Raw genomic sequence first — 19,402 nt, forward strand, 5'->3', positions numbered from 1 at the left:
AAAAACTCTTCTCTCAATATTCCTAGTCATATTTTGCCTCTGCACTATAATATTTCTATGTTTCTGTAGCGCCCATCACACTGTTGGCATTCAGCAAACATATACTATAGTAACAGTAATTTTATTTACAGCTATGATTATACACGGAATGACAAATTGGAGTTTTGATGAAGAAAGGGTCCCACCCATCCATATCCTCTGTGATCCTCATTGTCATATTTAACAACAATGTTTGGTGACTGTACGTTGATAAGTCCTTGGGTGAAAGAAAGACTTGATATGTCATAACACAACATTAGAACTCAAACTAACCCAGTGCAGAGTATTCAAAGGCTAAACAAATAAATCAATAAACAGGGCAAAGCTGTCAATATCAGTGCAACACACACTTACAATCAAAGGGCCCCTGTTGTTTTCACGGTATTTGTTCTGGAAGAAAATGTAAACCACTGTGGCTGCCAAGGAGTAGAGGAAGGCGAAGACTGCAATAGTGACAAAGAATTCAGCGGAAGAAGAAAAGTCGCCTATTAATGAGAGTTTTTCTCGTTTGCCTTCACAGGTGGGAACATCAAAATTCACCTGGTACAACCTAAAATCCAGAATGAGAAGAAAGTGAGTTGGATTACAAAAGGGTTTGGTTGTTTGTGAGTTACAAAGCTCGTAACATGGCTTGTTCTTGATCAGCTATATTTAAGGACACACCGTCGTGCATCCTTAGTTCAAGTTCGACAGGAAAGTATAACTGTGCCCCATTTCAGTGGGTCAACCGCTATGCCTTAAGTTACTGAATTTTGCAAATGAATGCTAATTTCGATAGAAGAGACACAGCAGATTGGGCCATTTAACCAATTACATTTCCACTGTGCAATAGAACCAAATTTCACTTCAAAGGCTGCCTATCCTTACAGAGAAAGGCAAGCCTGCACAACTTGTAACTTATCTAGCTGAATGCAACTGCCAAGCACGTACAGAAATTCACCTGGAGCTAATGAACGCCATGTTTTCCTGTCTGCTTGGAGCTGCCAAAACAGGAAGGCTATTAAGCATTTTGCAAGCACCTTGTACTACACATGATAGGTAGGCTGCATTTGGCTCAGTGGAGCACAAGTTGTGCAAGTCTGAAGCCAAATGATGATGCTTATTTCATTCAAACTTTTTCTCAGCAACATTCCAAATGCTTGCGGCCCATTAAGAAGAGAGCAGCAGAAGCCCAAGGAAAACCTTCCGCTTATCTTTAAAACAAAACAAAATCCAGAGATGATGTGGTGGCCCAAGTCTGAGCTGGAGAACTTTGAGCAAAGCTTCCTGCTTTCCATATTGTATTTATTTTCTGTTTTTTCACTTACATTTCACCCCAAAACCCTGCAGGCATTAGAATATCTTAAGGGGAATATAGGGATTGCTTAGCGCTGCCAAACACCACCTATATCATCTGTGATAAGGGCATAAGAATAGTGATCTACAGGTAACACTTCCAAGATGCCTAGACTCAAGTAGGGTGACCATATGAAAAGGAGGACAGGGCTCCTGTATCTTTAACAGTTGCATAGAAAAGGGAATTTCAGCAGGTGTTATTTGTATATATGGAGAACCTGGTGGAATTCCCAATTCATCACAACAGTTAACATTGCAGGTTCCCTGCCTTCTTTTAAATCTGCTCACTCTAGTATAGCTCCTCCAACTTCAGAGGTTTCTGAGCAGTGAGGGCACAATTGATAGGACTGCACCTTTAGTGTTGCAATCATAGCTGGGGAGGAAGCGATATGGTGATGGAGGATGGGCAGGCCAACTAAAGGGAAGGGGTTTCATTCCTGCTTGTCTTGCCTTCTGGTCCTTCCCTCAAGTACAGTGACCCTAAATTTCAGTGTCAACTTGCCCTCAGACCTGGTAGTGTTGGTATTTGAAGCTAAATTGATCTTTGAGAAAACATCTGCCATCAGTAATTTAATCATGGATGAAGGGGGCTGACCTAGTTTGGGTTACTGAGATCTGGGTGAATGAGCTGGGAGATCTGCATGTCTCTCAGCCTTGGGTCCACCTGGGTAATTGGCACTGCACCAACACATGTCCAGGGGTTGGGGAGAATGAATGAACAAACAAAATGAGGGATGCCGGCATTCAAGGTATGTGCGCTGTGGTTATTTAATGATGGAGTAAATGCATGTTTCATGTTCTCAGCAGCTTGCATCATCTTTATTATTACTTTGTGTTTCCCAGGGTTCAGTCCTGGAACAGATACTGTTTAATTTTTGAGCCCTGTTTCAAACAAAATCCTGGTGGCCTACCAGCTAGAATGCTTTGCAAAGGCACAGATACAAAGAATAATGCAGTTAGCTCCTGAGATTGCAAGCAGTCACTGCAGGAACAGCTGTCTCCACTATGGTGACATCTTTTACCACATCTGTTCAAGCTAGCCGCTTTGCTGGACTGTCTGGCTGCCAGACAACTCCAGCTTGCTTTCTCCTTCTCTCCTGGACCCAAAAAGAATTGGCACCCAGGGCTGCTATTTATAGTGTTACAGAACTTGCAGTGATGCGTTCAGCATCATGTGTAATTTGGTCCTCAGGATGCAATCCTAATCACTAATTACTAGGGAGTAAACATCATTGAACACAGTGGGACTTAAGTCTGAGTAAACATGCAAAGTATCACACTGCACCACACTGTATCTTCCACCTTCTCTGACAACCTCCTAGTTTTAAATTGCAGGGTTGTATGTAGTTCATGCCTCATCTATGCTGCCCTGTTCTTCTAAGACAGAAAATGCTTTAAGACTTGGAATCACAGGAGAGATACTGTAATTTGGCAGTATTCATAGCAGTGATGAACTATTCTTTGCAGTTCTGCTCTCTCTCTTGGTGTAACGTACTATCAGGTATATTTTGTTCTCCTGAGAAGGCTTCTTCAATAAACAGTCAAGCTGTTTTAGCAGACAGATTCTTCCTGATTGGTACACATCCAAATTAACTATGCCTTCAAAAATTAAAAGCCTCTTCTTCTTAGGGGGCCTAGCGTGAATTGGCTAAAATTATGTGGCATACATTTCTCAAGGTTGCATTTTGTACATGCACAAATGTAGTCTTGTTCCCTTTTTAAGATATTAGGAATGATTAGTCCCGTATTCATTACAGGGGGTGGGGAGATGAGCTTATTCAGTGCTTTGAAAAAGGAGAGAGAGAAAAGGCTCCATCACACCTGCACGTTTGCCCTGGTTTACCCTCAAATTATCCACCTTCATTTCCATAGTGTGTGAAAGCCTGATCAACTTACACCTTTGCGCTTTTACATTTCATTCATCTTTACACCTCTCCTCTCATGCACACCAGCGTATCACTGTTCTTCTGTTGAGATGCACATCCCCCCAGATCTCCTTTGTACCTCCCACTACAGTTCATTAGTTGGTAGTAGTTGGACACTGCGCCCTCCCTCCCTACATGGTTATTCCCTGTTCCCTAGGCTAACCCCCGTTCTCCTCACCCTGCCTGGAGGCTTTGGAGCATGAACGTAGTAAAATCAGATGGAGGCTTACCTTTGAGTAAACACCATTGAACAGAGAGACACTTACTTCTGAGTAAACAGAAGTAAGACCTCAGAAGCATGGGGTTGCAGAGCACTTCTTTCCAGTTTGCTGTTTTAAGACTTAAAAAAGAAAGCTTCTGAGTCACCACTCCATTAAAAATCAGTTCTATTCAATGGGGTTTACTCAAAGGTAAACATGCATTAGTATGATTGGGATGAAAATGCAGTTGAAATCAATGGGATTTACTTTTGAGTAACAGAACCAGCAGATCTGTAGTTTATGAACTTTTTATTTTATTTATTTTTATTTATTACATTTTTATACTGCCCAATAGCCAAAGCTCTCTGGGTGGTTCACAAAAATTAAAATCACGAAGAACATAAAAACAACCAACAATCTAAAAACATAAATACAAAATACAATATAAAAATATTGTACAGCTTCACACGATCAAAGGAATGGAAGATCGATCCTTCGCATTAGTGAACTACCAGGAAAAGGGTTTTTTTTGGGGGGGGGATTTAAAAAATCAAGAGATTACCCAATCTGATTCAAATTTCGCCTGCTGAAAGCCCTTAAAAGGTATCACTGTGCCAATTTTGATCTCTTTATCTTTAAAACTTACACAGATGTAAGCATTTGTTTAATTTCCATTTGAAAAATCCCTTAAAATCAGGGGATAACCCAATCTGATTCAAGCTTGGCGTGGTAAAAACTCTCCTTAAGAGCTATCACTGTGCCAATTTTGATCTCTTTATCTTTGAAAATGAGGGTGCTGCTGGCAAGGAGGGTTTATTTTCCACATTTCTTTTAAGGTGAAAATGCCCACTGGAGAAAAGGCACACCCCTCTCTTCCACTTGAAAGCACGCTCCCATAACATCAGGTTGAAAATGATGGATGAAAATACACATTGAGGGTAGTACGTTGTCCTTTTCATTTACTATAAGAACCAGACTTTCCCTGCGCCAAAAAAACAGTGTTAAGGGAGTGGGGGAGTGATGTCAGAGCAGGACATGGGCAACATTATCTGAGTCCTTTGCACACAACCCATGTTGACACAGCAGGCTATAATGCTGTTGTGATGGAGCCCAATGTCTGGGATGGAAATGCTAGTTTTCAGCTGTAAACTGCTTTGCTAACCACAGGCAAATCTGGGTTTTATCTTAGCTGGGCAGATGTTGTTTTGGTTTACCTGAACTAGACAAATGTTAATTTTAGTAGCAGGCTTTTCCACAGACTGCATGTAGCCCTGGGCTATATCAAACTAGTTTGGCCAAAGACTAGCTCTCAGCAACAAGCTCTTCCTCACCTACTATGAGTGTTGTGGAAGGGATTTTTTAAAAACACAACAATAACACCCTACCATGTTATTAACATAGTCATCAAAATTAATGACTTGCCAGGCTGTGGGAGGATGCATAAACAATTAATGCTCCCACCTCTGAACTTAAAGACAGAGAGCGAGAGCAAAAAAGCAAGATTTTATTTATTCATTTTTTATTTATTAAGGGTGCAATCCTAGCACTACCTGGGCACACTAGGCAGGGCTGCTGCAGCTTTAACTGTTGTGATGATGAGGGAATTTCACCAGGTGCTGCATGCATACAAATAACACCTACTGAAATTCTCTTTTCTTTACCATTGTTAAAGATACAGGAGCCCTGTCCTTCTTTCCATATGGTCACCCTACACAGTAATGAATTGCAATGAATGATGTGACTCCTGGAGGTTCCACATAGATCCATCCTCCGATTGGAGTCCACCAGCGGAAGAGCCTTCTGTGCGGTAGCCCCCCTCCTATGGAATTCCCTGCCTCTGGAGATCAGGCAAGCACCAACTTTGTATTCCTTTCGGCACCTCCTGAAAACGTTATTATTCCAGGAAGCCTTTCTTGAATGACCTGCCACGTTTCATTGTACTTTTTGCTTCTTTTAAAATTTATTTTAAAGTGTTTGATTCTCTTTTTATTTGATTTGATCTTGTACACTGCTCTGAAATGTTGAATAGGGAGCATTATATAAATATTGTAAATAAATAATAAAAATTCACTCACATCTGTTCAACTATCCAATTGCTAAAATGGATAACTAAATGCAAAAGTAATACCAGTAGCATTGTGAAGAAGTTCACAAAATAATCGTGGTAGTAATAGTTAATTTATCACTATACTACATTTTCCAGAATATATTGTGCTCAAAGCAGTTCACAAAAAATACAATAGCTATCATTATAATACATTATAATTTGTAATGCCACTGAATTTCATAATTAGTTGGTCCATTGGTCAAAACTCAGGTGTTCCTAATTCTATTGTAGCAAGCTTGAATAGCTTTTTTACTAATCCGTTATTAATTTTGGAATCGATTACAAGCTTCAGAGCATGTGAAGTCTGCATCTAAACCATGACATTGGTTTAAGCCTTTTCTTTCAGGAGGAAATGTGATGATGTTATCGTATCTCTTCCATATATTGATTGGCAACAGTGAGTGAACATTATGTAAAAAGGCCATGGGGAAACAACCAATCTGGAAGGGGTACATAACATGGTGATGCATGACTCCATGATGCATTACATGATTGTGAACTACAACTCCCAAGATGCAGTTTGATAACATGCATGTGCAAAAAACCTTAACCTGCATCTTTTTCTGTATCAAGTGCTTATTGAAGGAATGAACACCCATGCTTTTTTATAGTGGTGCCGTGGGAACATTTATATTGTTGTTGAGTGTTTTCTTTTACTCTGTGCGTTTATTGTATTTGTCCTTTCTTGAAAATCAATAAAAATAGTATTAAAAAACCCAAAACCATATACACAGAATAAGCTTGCTAATTAAACAAGAACTCTCAACTGAGATTGCACAGATGAATTTGTTACTTTCCAAGAAAATAATTAATTCATTTGAGGTACATTTGACCATCACTATTTACAATATACCATTAACTCAATTACAGTTCTTTGGCCTGGAAAGAGGTATCATAACAGCTTTCTGCCAGCCATAACTCTTCCACAACTACTATCTCTCACTCCCTTTCTTTAAATGGGAATAATTGTGCCCTTCAATTCAAGATTGTTATGAAGGTGAATGCAAATACAGCCTGTAAAATCCATTCCTATATAAATAAGCAGTGATTCATTTAGAAATAGCACATTACTTTCTTCGTACTGTTAAAGAAACCAGGTTGTGTGGAAACATAAAATCCTTTCTTGCTCCAAACAATGGCCTGGTCAACACGCATAGCAGAATGAGGTAGTAATAATAATAATAATAATAGTAATAATAATAATAATAATAGTAATAATAATAATAATAGTAGAGTTCTTAGGTGCCGGGGTGAGCTGTGCAATTTCAGACTGCAAGTAGGGATAATGCCATATTTTTTTAATGCTCTCCATTGTAATTCTTGCAGGAAGTTCCCTGCAAATAAACTCTCTCACACACAAGCACATCAGGGGAAAAGGCCCTAACTCACCTTGTTTCCTGGGGAATGTCTTCCCAGTACCAAGCTGGTGCTGCTCCACCCCCAAACCTTGTGGTATCTCTGGTATGGTGTGGCAGCAAGTAGTACAGACGCCGGGCAGCCACTAGTCTCTCCCACACATACCCTGTTCTCTGCCTCGGTGGGTAGCAACTCTGGAATGAGGCTAGACAGCAGATACACAATACTTGCCTTGTTCCAGAGAAAAAAGACGGGTTAAGTCCCTGACTTTTTTCCTTTGCAGCTTCTCCGGAAAGCCCCGGGATGGGTGCGCAGTGGCTGCTGCATCGTATAATCGATGCAGAGCCACCATGCACCCACACTGTGGCTTTCTGTATATTTAGACAACCCCTGGCGTTGCAATTTTCTACTTGCAGTGAGAATATATGAGAATATTTTTATTTCTAACGTATGGAGCATTAAAAATGTGACCCTCCCACATTTAATCTGAAGTGACATAGCCCATTCTAGCTTCTTAGGATTCTGTTAATGCATTCCTACCCCCACGTTGCTGCGTGTGCGGACTGATATGACTTGTAATTGTTCACTATCTGGGGGCCCGCAGGTTCCTCATACCTTTTCTAGAAGCCATATTCTCTGCCTGAGAAGGTTAAGTGTGATTTCTAAAGTATTATTTCATCTCTTTCTCTCTCATTCCAGCAGCAGTTGCCTCCCATGGTATTTGAAGAGAATGAATGGGTTTTTTTTTCTGGTATTCTGATTTCTGGTATTTATAGCTCTCACTCTAATGGCTGAGGAAAATTTGAGAGAAAGATAAGAAAAATGATCTGGGCAATTCTTTCTATCTCACTTCAAAAGTGATAGAAGAAGAATGTGGATAACAACAACAGTAACCGTTTAAAATACACAAAGTACTATACAAAAGTAAAATGAACAGATTCTGGCCACAGGCTCACAATCTAAAAAGCTTACTTAAACTAAATGTAGAAGAAAACATGACCAACATGGGCACAATGAAAGCTCATAAAATCACGAGTCGTGAGAAGAGAGTTAATCGCCCTAAAAACATAAATGTCAGTAAACCATCCATTTCTAAATATTGGGTTTAAGACCAACAAAACGATGTTTAACCTGTTCTTTGCACATGGTCTAGTGGCAAGCATAAATGATACCCTAAAAAAAGAAAAGAAAAGCTGGGAACAAACTACAAGGAAGAAATAGCTGCCATCTTGTGCTGTTTTATTACCTTCTTTGCGGATTCCAGTAGGTTGTTATCATAAGGCTGCAACCCTGTGCACACTTACCTGGGAGTAAGTTCTATTGAATTCAGTAGGATGTTCGTCTGAGTAAAGAAGCCTAGGTACTCATAGACCTGGTTCATATGATCACCACAGCCCACTGTGGCTGCTTCAAGCCTCCCACCGCTGTGGCTTCTCGTATCACCTGAACCTGGCAAGGGTGGCTTGTTGAGGTGGTAAACACAACCCTACAATAGGCCATGGTTTCTGGGTGGTTTGTTACCCACCCAAACAAACCACCTTCACCAGGTTTGGAGGATATGGCAAGCTATGCCCAGTGAGGATAATTATACAAATCAGCCGGCATGCAACTGGCATGTAAAGAATTGTTAACAAGCCACAATGGCTTGTTTATTTATTTATTTATTTATTTATTACATTTTTATACCGCCCAATAGCCGAAGCTCTCTGGGCGGTTCACAAAAATTAAAACCACAGTAAAACACCCAACAGGTTAAAACACAATTACGAAATACAGTATAAAAAGCGCAACCAGGATAAAACCACACAGCAAAGTTGATATAAGATTAAAATAGAGTTAAAACAGTAAAATTTAAATTTAAGTTAAAATTAAGTGTTAAAATACTGAGTGAATAAAAAGGTCTTCAGCTGGCGACGAAAGCAGTACAGTGTAGGCGCCAGGCGGACCTCTCTGGGGAGCTCGTTCCACAACCGGGGTGCCACAGCGGAGAAAGCCCTCCTCCTAGTAGCCACCTGCCTCACTTCCTTTGGCAGGGGCTCACGGAGAAGGGCCCCTGTAGATGATCTTAAGGGCCGGGTAGGTACATATGGGAGGAGGCGTTCCTTCAGATAACCTGGCCCCAAACCGTTTAGGGCTTTAAATGTCAATACCAGCACTTTGAATTGGGCCCGGACCTGGACTGGCAGCCAATGAAGCTGGAAAAGGACTGGCGTGATGTGATCTCGCCAGCCAGTCCCTGTTAATAACCTTGTTAACCACCCTGTGATCATGTGCACCAGCCCAGAATGTTGAGCTACATGGGGCCATTCCAATCTAGCACGTCAGAAGCCCAGTTCTTACTGAGGTGGTAAACGTGTGCCTGAGCTATACTGCTTCAGAAGGAAGGTGGGGACTTGCGAAATAATCTTCCACACAAAAAATGTTCCCTGGACATATATTAAACTCGCATGCAGGTAGAAGGCTAGCATATAGCTGTTTCCAATGATGTTTTCTTGGTTGAGCGATTTGGAGGGGACGTGGAGGAGCATTGAACTATGTAAGACCCCACCTGCACTCTGACTTTGGCTAGATCTCTACTACTGCTTTATAGCAGTATTGAACTGCACTGATCTGTTGTGGTCCATGACACGTTGTATATACCGCTTTCATAGTGTTATATTATTATACTGCTTTTTAATTCCACATTTGTAATGATTTTACACAAGGTGTAGATCTGGCCTTACTTAATAAAGCACAGCGTTACCACATCAGAAAGAACTAGGCCAGAATAAAGAAACAGAATCAGTAGAATGATATGATATTGTTTTTGCTTTACATTACCATTTCAGGTGGGATACTGCATATTTGAACGTTTGCACGTAGCATGTCAAGTGAGAAGGATATTTATTTATTTATTGCATTTCTATACTAACAGCCTGACTGTTCACAAACTAAGTTTATGATCTGGAATCCACAATATTCTCAGAGTGCAAAGGCTTTTAAGATTCTAAAGAATGGAAATGGAAACTATTAGAGGCAGCTTGGGGAATGTTGGGAAATGGAATGTGTATAATTGATAAGTTTCAGTATATCATTTCCCATTATTGGCATTCCCCACCCCCACCCCCAGCAAGTTAAGAAAAGCTGATTTGTAACATGGAACCCTATTGCCTCCCAATTAAAAAGTTCCGTCAATTTTTTGAGCTAGAAAGAAACATCCGTCAGAAATGTCGATTGAATCATCATTTACATACCCTATCCATCATTGTGCTGAGCTAAATGAAAGACTTCTAAACAATGGAGAAATGTATTTTAGGTAACCCAACCAGAGCCAATATTCTGAAGGGCTGATTACTTACATCCTCCGGGAATTGGTGATGGGTGATGTGCTCATCTCAATTTGGAATTAGCTGAGTCTTTCTAAACCTTTGTGGAGAACTCATGATTTGTCTAAGTATTTCAAAGCTTTGGAAGATCATTCGTGGTGAACATCTACTCTATGAAAAGTTAGTATATGTTATCATTTTAATCAGTTTAATGAATTTAGTTGTTATTGTATTTAGAAAGCCCATGATATCTTTGTGCATTTTGGGGTTGGGTTTTTTCTCTCTTTAACAAGGCTATTCTCCCAGGTTCCCTCTACCCATCTATTACACATAGCTTGGATGTCAATCTGTTGTCTTTGAACACAGACTTGGGAGAGAAGATCATCATACAAAGGGTAAAATGCTATGGGGTATGCCTGTAGAGAGAGCGCCTTCTCCCCTACCAACCTGCCCGGTCACTGAGGTCATCCGAGGGCCTGCTCCTGGTGGTCCCACATAGATCCATCCTCCGATTGGAGTCCACCTGGGAAAGAGCCTTCAGCGTGGTGACTCCCTCCTGTGGAATTCCCTGCTTCTGGAGGCCAGGCAGGTGCTAACTTTGTCCTCCTTTCAGCGCCTCCTGAAATCATCATTATTCCAGGAAGCCTTTCCTTAATGTCCAGCCAGGAGTCACTGTATTTGCTTCTTTTAAGATCTGTTTTCAGTGTTTTATTCCGTTTTTATTTCATTTTATCTTGTACACCACTCCGAAATTTTCAATGGGGAATGGTATATAAATATTGTAAATAAATAAATAATAAATAATGTATGTTGATAACACCATAATAATTCAGGCTGTCCTGAACTACTGTCAAACTGATATTTGGGGGTGTAAAATGCCACACACACCCCACATAAAGTTGCCTATCATTTAATTCTTCTGTGACTATTCATAAACTTCACAGCTACAGAAGAAAAGCTGAAGCACAGCAAAGGAAGATAATCTCTTTTTCTAGGCATTGTAGGTTTCCCTGACTATTTTTCTCAGCATTGTGCAGCAAGGTATAGTACAGGAAAGGAGGGAACCATCTCTGTGTTAAGTAGGCAGGCAACACAGGGATGCACTATCTCTCCCTGGCACAATGAGTAAACTTTTCCTATCTTTGTTATCTCATCCTCCTAAAATACTGATGAAAGGGAGATCCAACTTCGCAGTTTCAAATTGAAGGTGCAAAGTTATGGTGGATTTTGGGGGCGGGTGGGGTGGCCTTAATAATAACCTGATCTCAGAGATCAGTATTAAATGAAAGCACCTTCAACAAATGCCTGCATTTTTGTCTTTCTAACAAAGAGCCTTGAGCTTGCTTTCCGTTATTAGGTCACATTAAATATGAAAGGGGACTTAAGCTCTTGAAAATGTCACAGCAAGAGTTTTGAGCACCCTGAAGGAAACTTCTTCACCGCAGGATGCAACATTAATCTCTTTGCTTGTTTCATTTCCAACCTGAACTAGAACAATTTAAAAAAGCAACACAACTAAAGAGGCCTGCTTAGGCAAATCTATTCACAAAAGCCCCCATATTACGTAGAAAAAGGCACTGCCGGGAATGTGATGTGGTGCTGCATTGTGGAAGATGATCATAAAAGCATTGACCTATTCCTCACTGGCCATCCTGGTGGGACAGATTTTATAATTAGTGAGCAGAGCTTCAGATCTCCCACTGTAGATGCATTATTGAACACAGATGCACAGAGTGCTCAGTAGATGGATTTCAGTAGACAAAATTTAGGACTGTATGAATAGGTGGGAGAGATAAAAGTGTAGACTGGCATGCCAGTCTACAAATGGATGATTCACCAACAGAAGAGACCAGTGTGGCCCAGTGGATGGTGCTGGCCATTGTTCTGTGTTCAGATCTCACTATAATTCTTTGGAAGATTTTGACTGAGCAAAATATCTTCAAATTCAGGGCATTTGCCTGCTTTGAAGAAACCTTAGTAAATTAATCATAGAAGTTTTAGTTGGTTAATTATGTTTGAATAAATATGCATCTGTATAAGAACAATAGTTCTGAAGCAAGAAACATACTTGCTTTGTTTTTAGGTGAAGCCCACACATAAGTTGTAGAAGAAATAATCTTAGTCATTCCTTCCTCCTATGTGGTGACAGCCATCATGGTGTTGGGAGTGTCCCTTAAGATGATCACAATAATTCAAAATAAATCTGCTAAATTAAGTGAGGGCACTTTTCTACTCTGTATAATCAATTAACAACACAATCCAGTGTGTCTGCTTAGAAGTTCACTGGGGCTTACTTCCAAGTAAATGAATGTAGGATTGCAGTCTAAATGTTGCAACCCAACTAAAATTGGAATAATGATGAGCTACTTCTTCCCAGGGTTATTTTGAAGATAAGCAAGATACAGATTGAAAAGCACTTGATGAGCTGTGATAGGGTGGCCACATGACAGGAAAAACCAGGATTTGTCAGGATTTTTGGTTACAAATCCAGGAGAAGGGGGAATTATGAAAATTGAAGAAAATTCCAGATTTTTCCCATCCTCCCCACCCAAGGGGCAGCTCTACTTTAATGGGTATTAACAAAAATGCTTACAGCTCTGTTATTGTTAAAGCTAAAGATACAACACTTGGCACCATGATAGCTCTTAGGTAGGGCTTTAGCCATTCCCAATTTGAACCAGATCCGTTCATCTGTTGATTTTTAGGTGTTTTTTTTTAAAGTTTGAGGTTTTAATTTTTTTAAAAAAAACCCTCATTTTTAAAGATAATGAGATTAAACTTGGCAACATGATAGCTCTTAGGTAGGGCTTTAGCCATGCCAAGTTTGAAGCAGATCTGTTTATCCATTGATTTTAAGGATTTTTTTTTTAAAAAAAGTTTGAGGTTTTAAAAGATTTTTTTTAAAAAAAAAAAAACACCAAACACCTGTCATATTTAAAGGTAAAGAGATGAAACTTGGCACTATGATAGCTTTTAAGCAGGGCTTTAGCCATGCCAAGCTTGAAGCAGTTCTGTTCATCCATTGGTTTTTAGGATTTAAAAAAAGTTTTTTTAACCTAATTATTTCTTGAAAGAGCTATCAATTCATTCATGATATGGTTTAATTCTGTTGCAGTTTATTTATTTATAATATTTCCCTGTATGCCCATTGGAAGTGGCACCATTTTGTTGCCACATTTTTCAAACCAAAGCAGATACATTTCTTTTGTATAAAGTACAAAATATATTTCCGACACAAACACATAGCTGCTTCTAGAACTGAATTATATTGGTAGATCCAGGTTTCAACAATCTAGTTTCCCCTTATTTCTGTTGCTTCAGTGCAGCTGTTGACAGTCATTATGACAGCTACAAGCACAGCAGTCTCTGTGCAGCATCTTTTGTTTCGGGCTCGCCCCCTCACCTCTTCCACTGGCAACCAGTAATCATAAATCAGAGGCAGCCTAGTGAAGAAATGCTGATAGAAAACAGATTTATGCACTCCCAGCTGCAGTAAGGGAAAAGTGTGTGCATTTCTTCCTTTACATGAAGAAGCTCACCTGTCTCTTAAACAAAAGTTCTGGATGGCAGAAGTTCTTAACGTCACAGATATGAAGGTGGTATATTCTGGCCCTCCGATACATCCACTAGGGCTGTGCACGGACCCCCTGATCTGCTCTGCTCCAGCTCCGCAAATTGCAGATTGGGCCCGCTCCGCCCCGCCTTGATCCATCTAGGGTCCGCTCTGCTCCACTGCGGAGCTCTGGCTCCGAGTTGGAGCTCCGAAGCAGCGGGGGGCAGCGCCAGGTAAGGCCCCCATCCTCCTCCCCCTTACCTGCGTCCGTCCCAGCCCGTCACCAGCTTCACTAGAGTCCGTGGCTCAACCAGGAACTGTAGACCCTGCTTGCAGCCTACATTTCTGGGTTGATCTGCGGGCTCTAGTGAAGCCGGCGACGGGACACGACGGACCCCCCTTACCTGGGTCTGCTGCCATCGCCACACGGGCAGAGCTCCAGATCGAGGGGAAAGATCCGCCTTCACCTCAATCCGCTCAGCGACGCTCCGCTGCTCTCCTGATCCTCTTCGCCTCTGCCTTAAGCGGAGGTGAAGCACCCCGATCTGCTTCTGCTTCTCCGGTCCGAGGAGAAGCGGAGCACAGCCCTAACATCCACTGTTTGCAAGGAAACTATCCATTATGGTCTTAGCCAGGGCCGGCGCCAGACTATATTGCACCCTAGGCAGGCGCGTTCTGAAGCCTCCCCCCCGCTCGCTCACTTACCGCCCTCTCACTCGCCTGCCCACCCGCCCGCTCGCTCACTCACTGCTCCCTCCGCCCGCTCGCCCGCCCACTCCCTCCTGCTCCTGGCTTTGAAGCCATGAAGCTGGGGTAGGGGGTCGGGGCAGAGGCTTTAAAGCGGCGCGCCTGGGTCGCGGAGCCGGAGCGCGTTGCGGGCGAGAGCCGGCCCTGCTGCCGCCGTAGGGTGAAGCCGCCGCTGCGGGCCGGCCCACAAACCCCCTCACAGACGCCGCCGACGCCGCCGGGACGTGAGGAGCCGCCGCTGCTGCTGCTGAGGGGCCGCCGAGGCTGCCCCCTGCCCGGCCGCTGCTGCTCTCCCACCGCGGGCCGGTCAGCTGGTTAAAGAAAAAAAGAAAAAAAAATGAAGCCTCCGCCTCCAACCCCAACATCCTGGCTTCGAAGGAGCCAGGACACTGGGGTTGGGCAGAGGCTGGGGCGGAGGCTTTGGAACAGCACACCCGGAAGCCGCTCTAGGAGAGCAACTTCTGGATATGCTGTTTGGCGCCCTTGTTTGCTTGGCGTTCTAGGCGGCTGCCTGAGTTGCCTCTATGGCAGCACCGGGCCTGGCCTTAGCCAGACCTAAGAATTATCCCAGGCAAATGGAGGGGTTGTCCCTGCCTGCTCTCAGGATCTCCTGTGTGTCATTTGGATGTACAGGGATGATCCCAGGATATAGGCCTGGTCTAGCCATGGCCTATATCTAAATCTTTACCTGTCTATCTACCTTTGCAAAGACAAAATCAGCTCTGTATAATTTCTTAGTGGGATTGTAGAGAGACAAACAAGATATCAAAATACAGGATTGCAGAAAAATAGTGATTTTACCCATTACTCCCCCAAAGCAAGTAAACTCAAATAACAACAACTCTGAGACAAACACTGGCTGCTGTCTTTGAAGTCTCCAAAACTATCGGCTCTAAGTGCTCTGATTTCAGCACACTGAAATTAGATATTGTTACTGGCTCACTGCTCAAAGGTTATAAAATGATTAAAAATATTCCAGATTTTCAGAAGTTAAAAAAGATCATATAATGGGAGGCATAAAAGGGAGCATTCAACAATATTGAACTATTGCTCAGCTATTAGACTGTGTGTGTGAAAGTGGTATGTTAATTTTTTTAATATATAAATTAATTCTGAGTCACTTGTCACCCCCAAAACCAGTATTCTTAATTTGTCATTAAGTATGGACCAGGAATATTGGTTTAAAATAAACTCTACTCAATTGCTAACTATGAACTATATATTTGTATAAATTAAAACAACATATAAACTGAGATTTTTTTAAAAATACATTTCTATCTAAAAGCTTCTTCTCCCACTACAAAATTTATTCTGTAAAGAATGTTCATGAAAATGACCTGTTTGGAAGGAATTAAATTATATATTTGCATAACTCAATTTTCTGAGCCTCCTTCATGAATATTAAAAAAGCAAGAGATGAAAGCCAAAGAGAACAGCAAAGTTAGCAAAAAAAGAAAAGAAAAGCTAACACTTGTAATGAAAGACAGTACAACTCTGCGATGTACAAGTATGTCATAAAGATCGCAGAAATGAAGGGCAATTCATGAGTTTGCCAGCTGTTTGGATCCATTTATTGAACATCATTACTATCAATAAAAGCATAAACAGAATTCACAAGCAAAACAGCAAATGATGTCTGATGGAAACTGACATTTTACAGAGAGATTGTGGCACCTTCTTTAAAAATATTTCTTTGAATATAATTTGGAAAGAAATAGGTGGCTTTGAATGCCACTTGCAGATTTGGGGACTTTTTATAGGTGGATCATGTGGCAGTTTAGAAGGGGAGCAAGAGAGCAGATCACTCTCTCCACACTCCCCATTTTGTATTGCTCATGAAGGCATAATGGCTTCACACAAGGCTTTTATCATGCACTCATGGTCACTCATGGAAGTTTGAGAGTCCTTTTCATGTCATCGTCAACTTTCGGTGCCTCTCCTGCCATTTTTATTTTGCCATTTTCTACTTGCTGAAAATGCAATAATAGTTTTGGAATTGCATAATATTGCAGCACCCTTTACTAGCTGTATAAATGGAACCCTATGGAGCTTGTCTAACAAGTAAAAGGCCACACCAAAAATAAATACATAAATAAAGGGAGGTTTAGTGTGTGTATTGTGTTGATCATAATTCTGTAAAGACTCTGGAAGAAGAAGCCACACAAAGCAAATGGGGGCGGGGAGAGAGCATGTGTATTGTGCTGATCATAATCCTGCAAAGATTCTGGAAGAAGAAGCCCTGGTAAGGAAGCAGGATGCTTGTTTCAATGTAAAGAAGCCCTATGTCTTGTTAACTGTAGGTGTTTTCATTAAAAATATTTCATTGTTAACTTTTGGCACTGCACATTTATCCTCATTTCTGTCGGCATTTATCATACAAAGCAGGCTTATGAAATGCATTGGCCATATCATTAGTTTAAGTAAGGTGTTTTATGGGACAGTCTATCTCAGACTTTATGAAACTGAGCCCTCTGAATCTTTTGGAAAGCGAATGTTTTTAAAGAGCAACTTGAGAGTGAAGACAGACATAGGCTAGTTTTGCACATAATGCTAAATCATAGGTTAGTGTTACATTCATGAGCAGAAAGGAGGCTTCTCCAACTACTGCCCCCACATGGGAGGCATCAATAGAGGCCTTTTCTCTCTTTTTTTAACCATTGCGGTGAATTTTGGGAAGTAAACAGTGGGGGGAAATTAATCTTCCCCTCCCAGTGTGCAGGGGTCATGATTTGAATTAGAGCTGTGCACACTTACTCAAGAGTAAAAAATATATAATCCTTGGCTACATACTACACAATTAATGTAATGCATAGATTGACCCTCAGAACCCTGAACAGGTGTCAAAACCACTCCCACCAAATTTCAGAATGTCTATCTGTATTTACCCTTAGATTACAAGTGATAGGTTCCTATAATTTGCAGCATGTGTGTGAACATTCTCTTTGTATTTCAGAGCCCTCCCTGGGCCTCCCTACTTGGATTTATCAGTTCCTTTCTTGGCCCAGCAGATCGTCTCCACCTTACAAACTCTTACTGTAGTACATAAGTTTGCAGTTTTCTGACATACACCCATTTCAAAAGTCAGTGATTTGTCTTCCCAGAATATCAGTAGTTCTGCATAACAAAAAGGTGGCAGGTTCCCAAATGAAGAATAATACTTAAGCAGAGTTATTGGAAGGAAGACCTAAGAATGCAGTTGCATTGGCACAGGAAAGATTGTCACTGGATGATTCCCTTGCTCAGGATAGCTTCCCCTCCCCACAAGTTGGCATACTGTCTCAAAACTTCAAAACATATATTGTGTGGTGGCATCTGAATTATGGTCGGTGCTTACAATGGACATTTTTGATGGGGTAATCTGGGATGGAGAAAAAAACACAGGTGGTCATTCAGAGCTGTCATATGAACTGGTCCTTTGTCCCCTGAGTAAAGAGAGGTTCCTTGATCTATATGGAGCAAGGTTTACTTCTGCAGCATTACTGTCCCTTTTCTCTAGAATTGCCATACATAATTCATTCACTTTTTATGAACCATCCAGACAACAGTATTGTCAGCAAATTGTATTCTACTGTTTTCTGTGTTGTCCACTCATGATTTTCAGACCTGATTTTTGGTGGTTGGGTTTTGTGTGTGTGTGTGCTGTGTGTAAGCTTCATCACACCTACACATTTGTCCTGGATTTCCCTTGAATTATCTCATTTCGTTTCCACAGCATATGAAAGCTTGCAAACTTACACCTGTGTGCTTGTATATCCCAAGCCTCTTTACACCTCTCCTGTAGCGTTGCTGTTATCCCACTGAGGTTCACCTTGTTGTTTTCGTCATCGCCTCTGCCCATTGATCTCTTTTGTACCTCCCTCTACAATTTATTGGTTGTTGGATGTTGGACAACTCCCCCTCCATTCATCCTGCTGGAAAACCTCCCTCCCCCCTTCCATGAGCTTTTGCATTACCAGAAGAACCAGACTTTCCATGCACCAAAATACGTTGCTAAGAGGGGGGGAATAACTGCAATCACAACAGGACCTAGTTAGCGTCATCAGAGTCCTTTGCATGCAATTTGCCACAACCACAGACTATAAAGTAGACATCATTGGAGTCCTTTGCATGCAATTCGCCACAACAGCAGACTATAACGCTGGTGTGATAGAGCTCTCTCTGTGTGTGTTGTGTGCCATAAATGCCATTGCGGTACCAGTCTTATCTAGTGTAGACAGGCAAAACACTATTGAGGCTTTTAAAGGTTCCCATGCCTTCAATTAAACATGCAAATTTAGCCCATTTTATGGCTTCTGAGGAGCACAGATGTGGGACTAGTGGTGAATTTATTGCTCTTTGAATAGTGTCTATTGTCACCTCAGTTTCTTGTTTCTTGTCGGTATTTCCCCCCCCTCCATTTTTTAACAGCAACATAGTGCTAATTTGCCATAAAATGAAAAAAAAAAAAACTCATTCCATGTAATTAAAATGTGGCAATTATCAGAAGCTATTCGAGGGGCAGTTTACAGGCTCTTCGTTGCTAATCTTCCACCTTTGTTAATCAGGAATAATAATAATAAAAAAGGTTGAACCTACAAAGTGGAAACATTTAATTAAAATTGCTGAATGGAACTTAGTTGTGAGTAAACAGTATTGAAGGGTCTTGGGTATGGGGAAAGGCATTGCTGGATAATATTAATTTTTGTGTGGAATCTTCATTTTAATCCCACTTCTAGCTAATTGAGGAAAAGTAACTCCCCAGCAGTGCTGAAGTGTTCTAGTCTGGAAGCAACCAAATTATCCTAATAAAAGATATCATCATGCCTTTTTGTATGTCTCATCATTTGGATATATCC

At 41.2% G+C, this 19,402-nt stretch overlaps 1 protein-coding gene across 2 annotated transcripts in view; it reads right to left on the reverse strand.

The window, feature by feature from the left end:
• The window catches only part of SYNPR (synaptoporin), a 177,424-nt gene that overhangs the window by 11,281 nt on the left and 146,741 nt on the right, over nucleotides 1–19,402 (reverse strand). For both annotated transcript variants that reach the window (XM_063122064.1, XM_063122065.1), the window contains one exon: nucleotides 394–589. In XM_063122064.1, the coding sequence (XP_062978134.1) occupies nucleotides 394–589 (196 nt within the window). The remainder of the gene's footprint in view (nucleotides 1–393; nucleotides 590–19,402) is intronic.

Source organism: Elgaria multicarinata, chromosome 3, assembly GCF_023053635.1.
Source record: "Elgaria multicarinata webbii isolate HBS135686 ecotype San Diego chromosome 3, rElgMul1.1.pri, whole genome shotgun sequence".
NCBI lineage: Eukaryota > Metazoa > Chordata > Lepidosauria > Squamata > Anguidae > Elgaria > Elgaria multicarinata.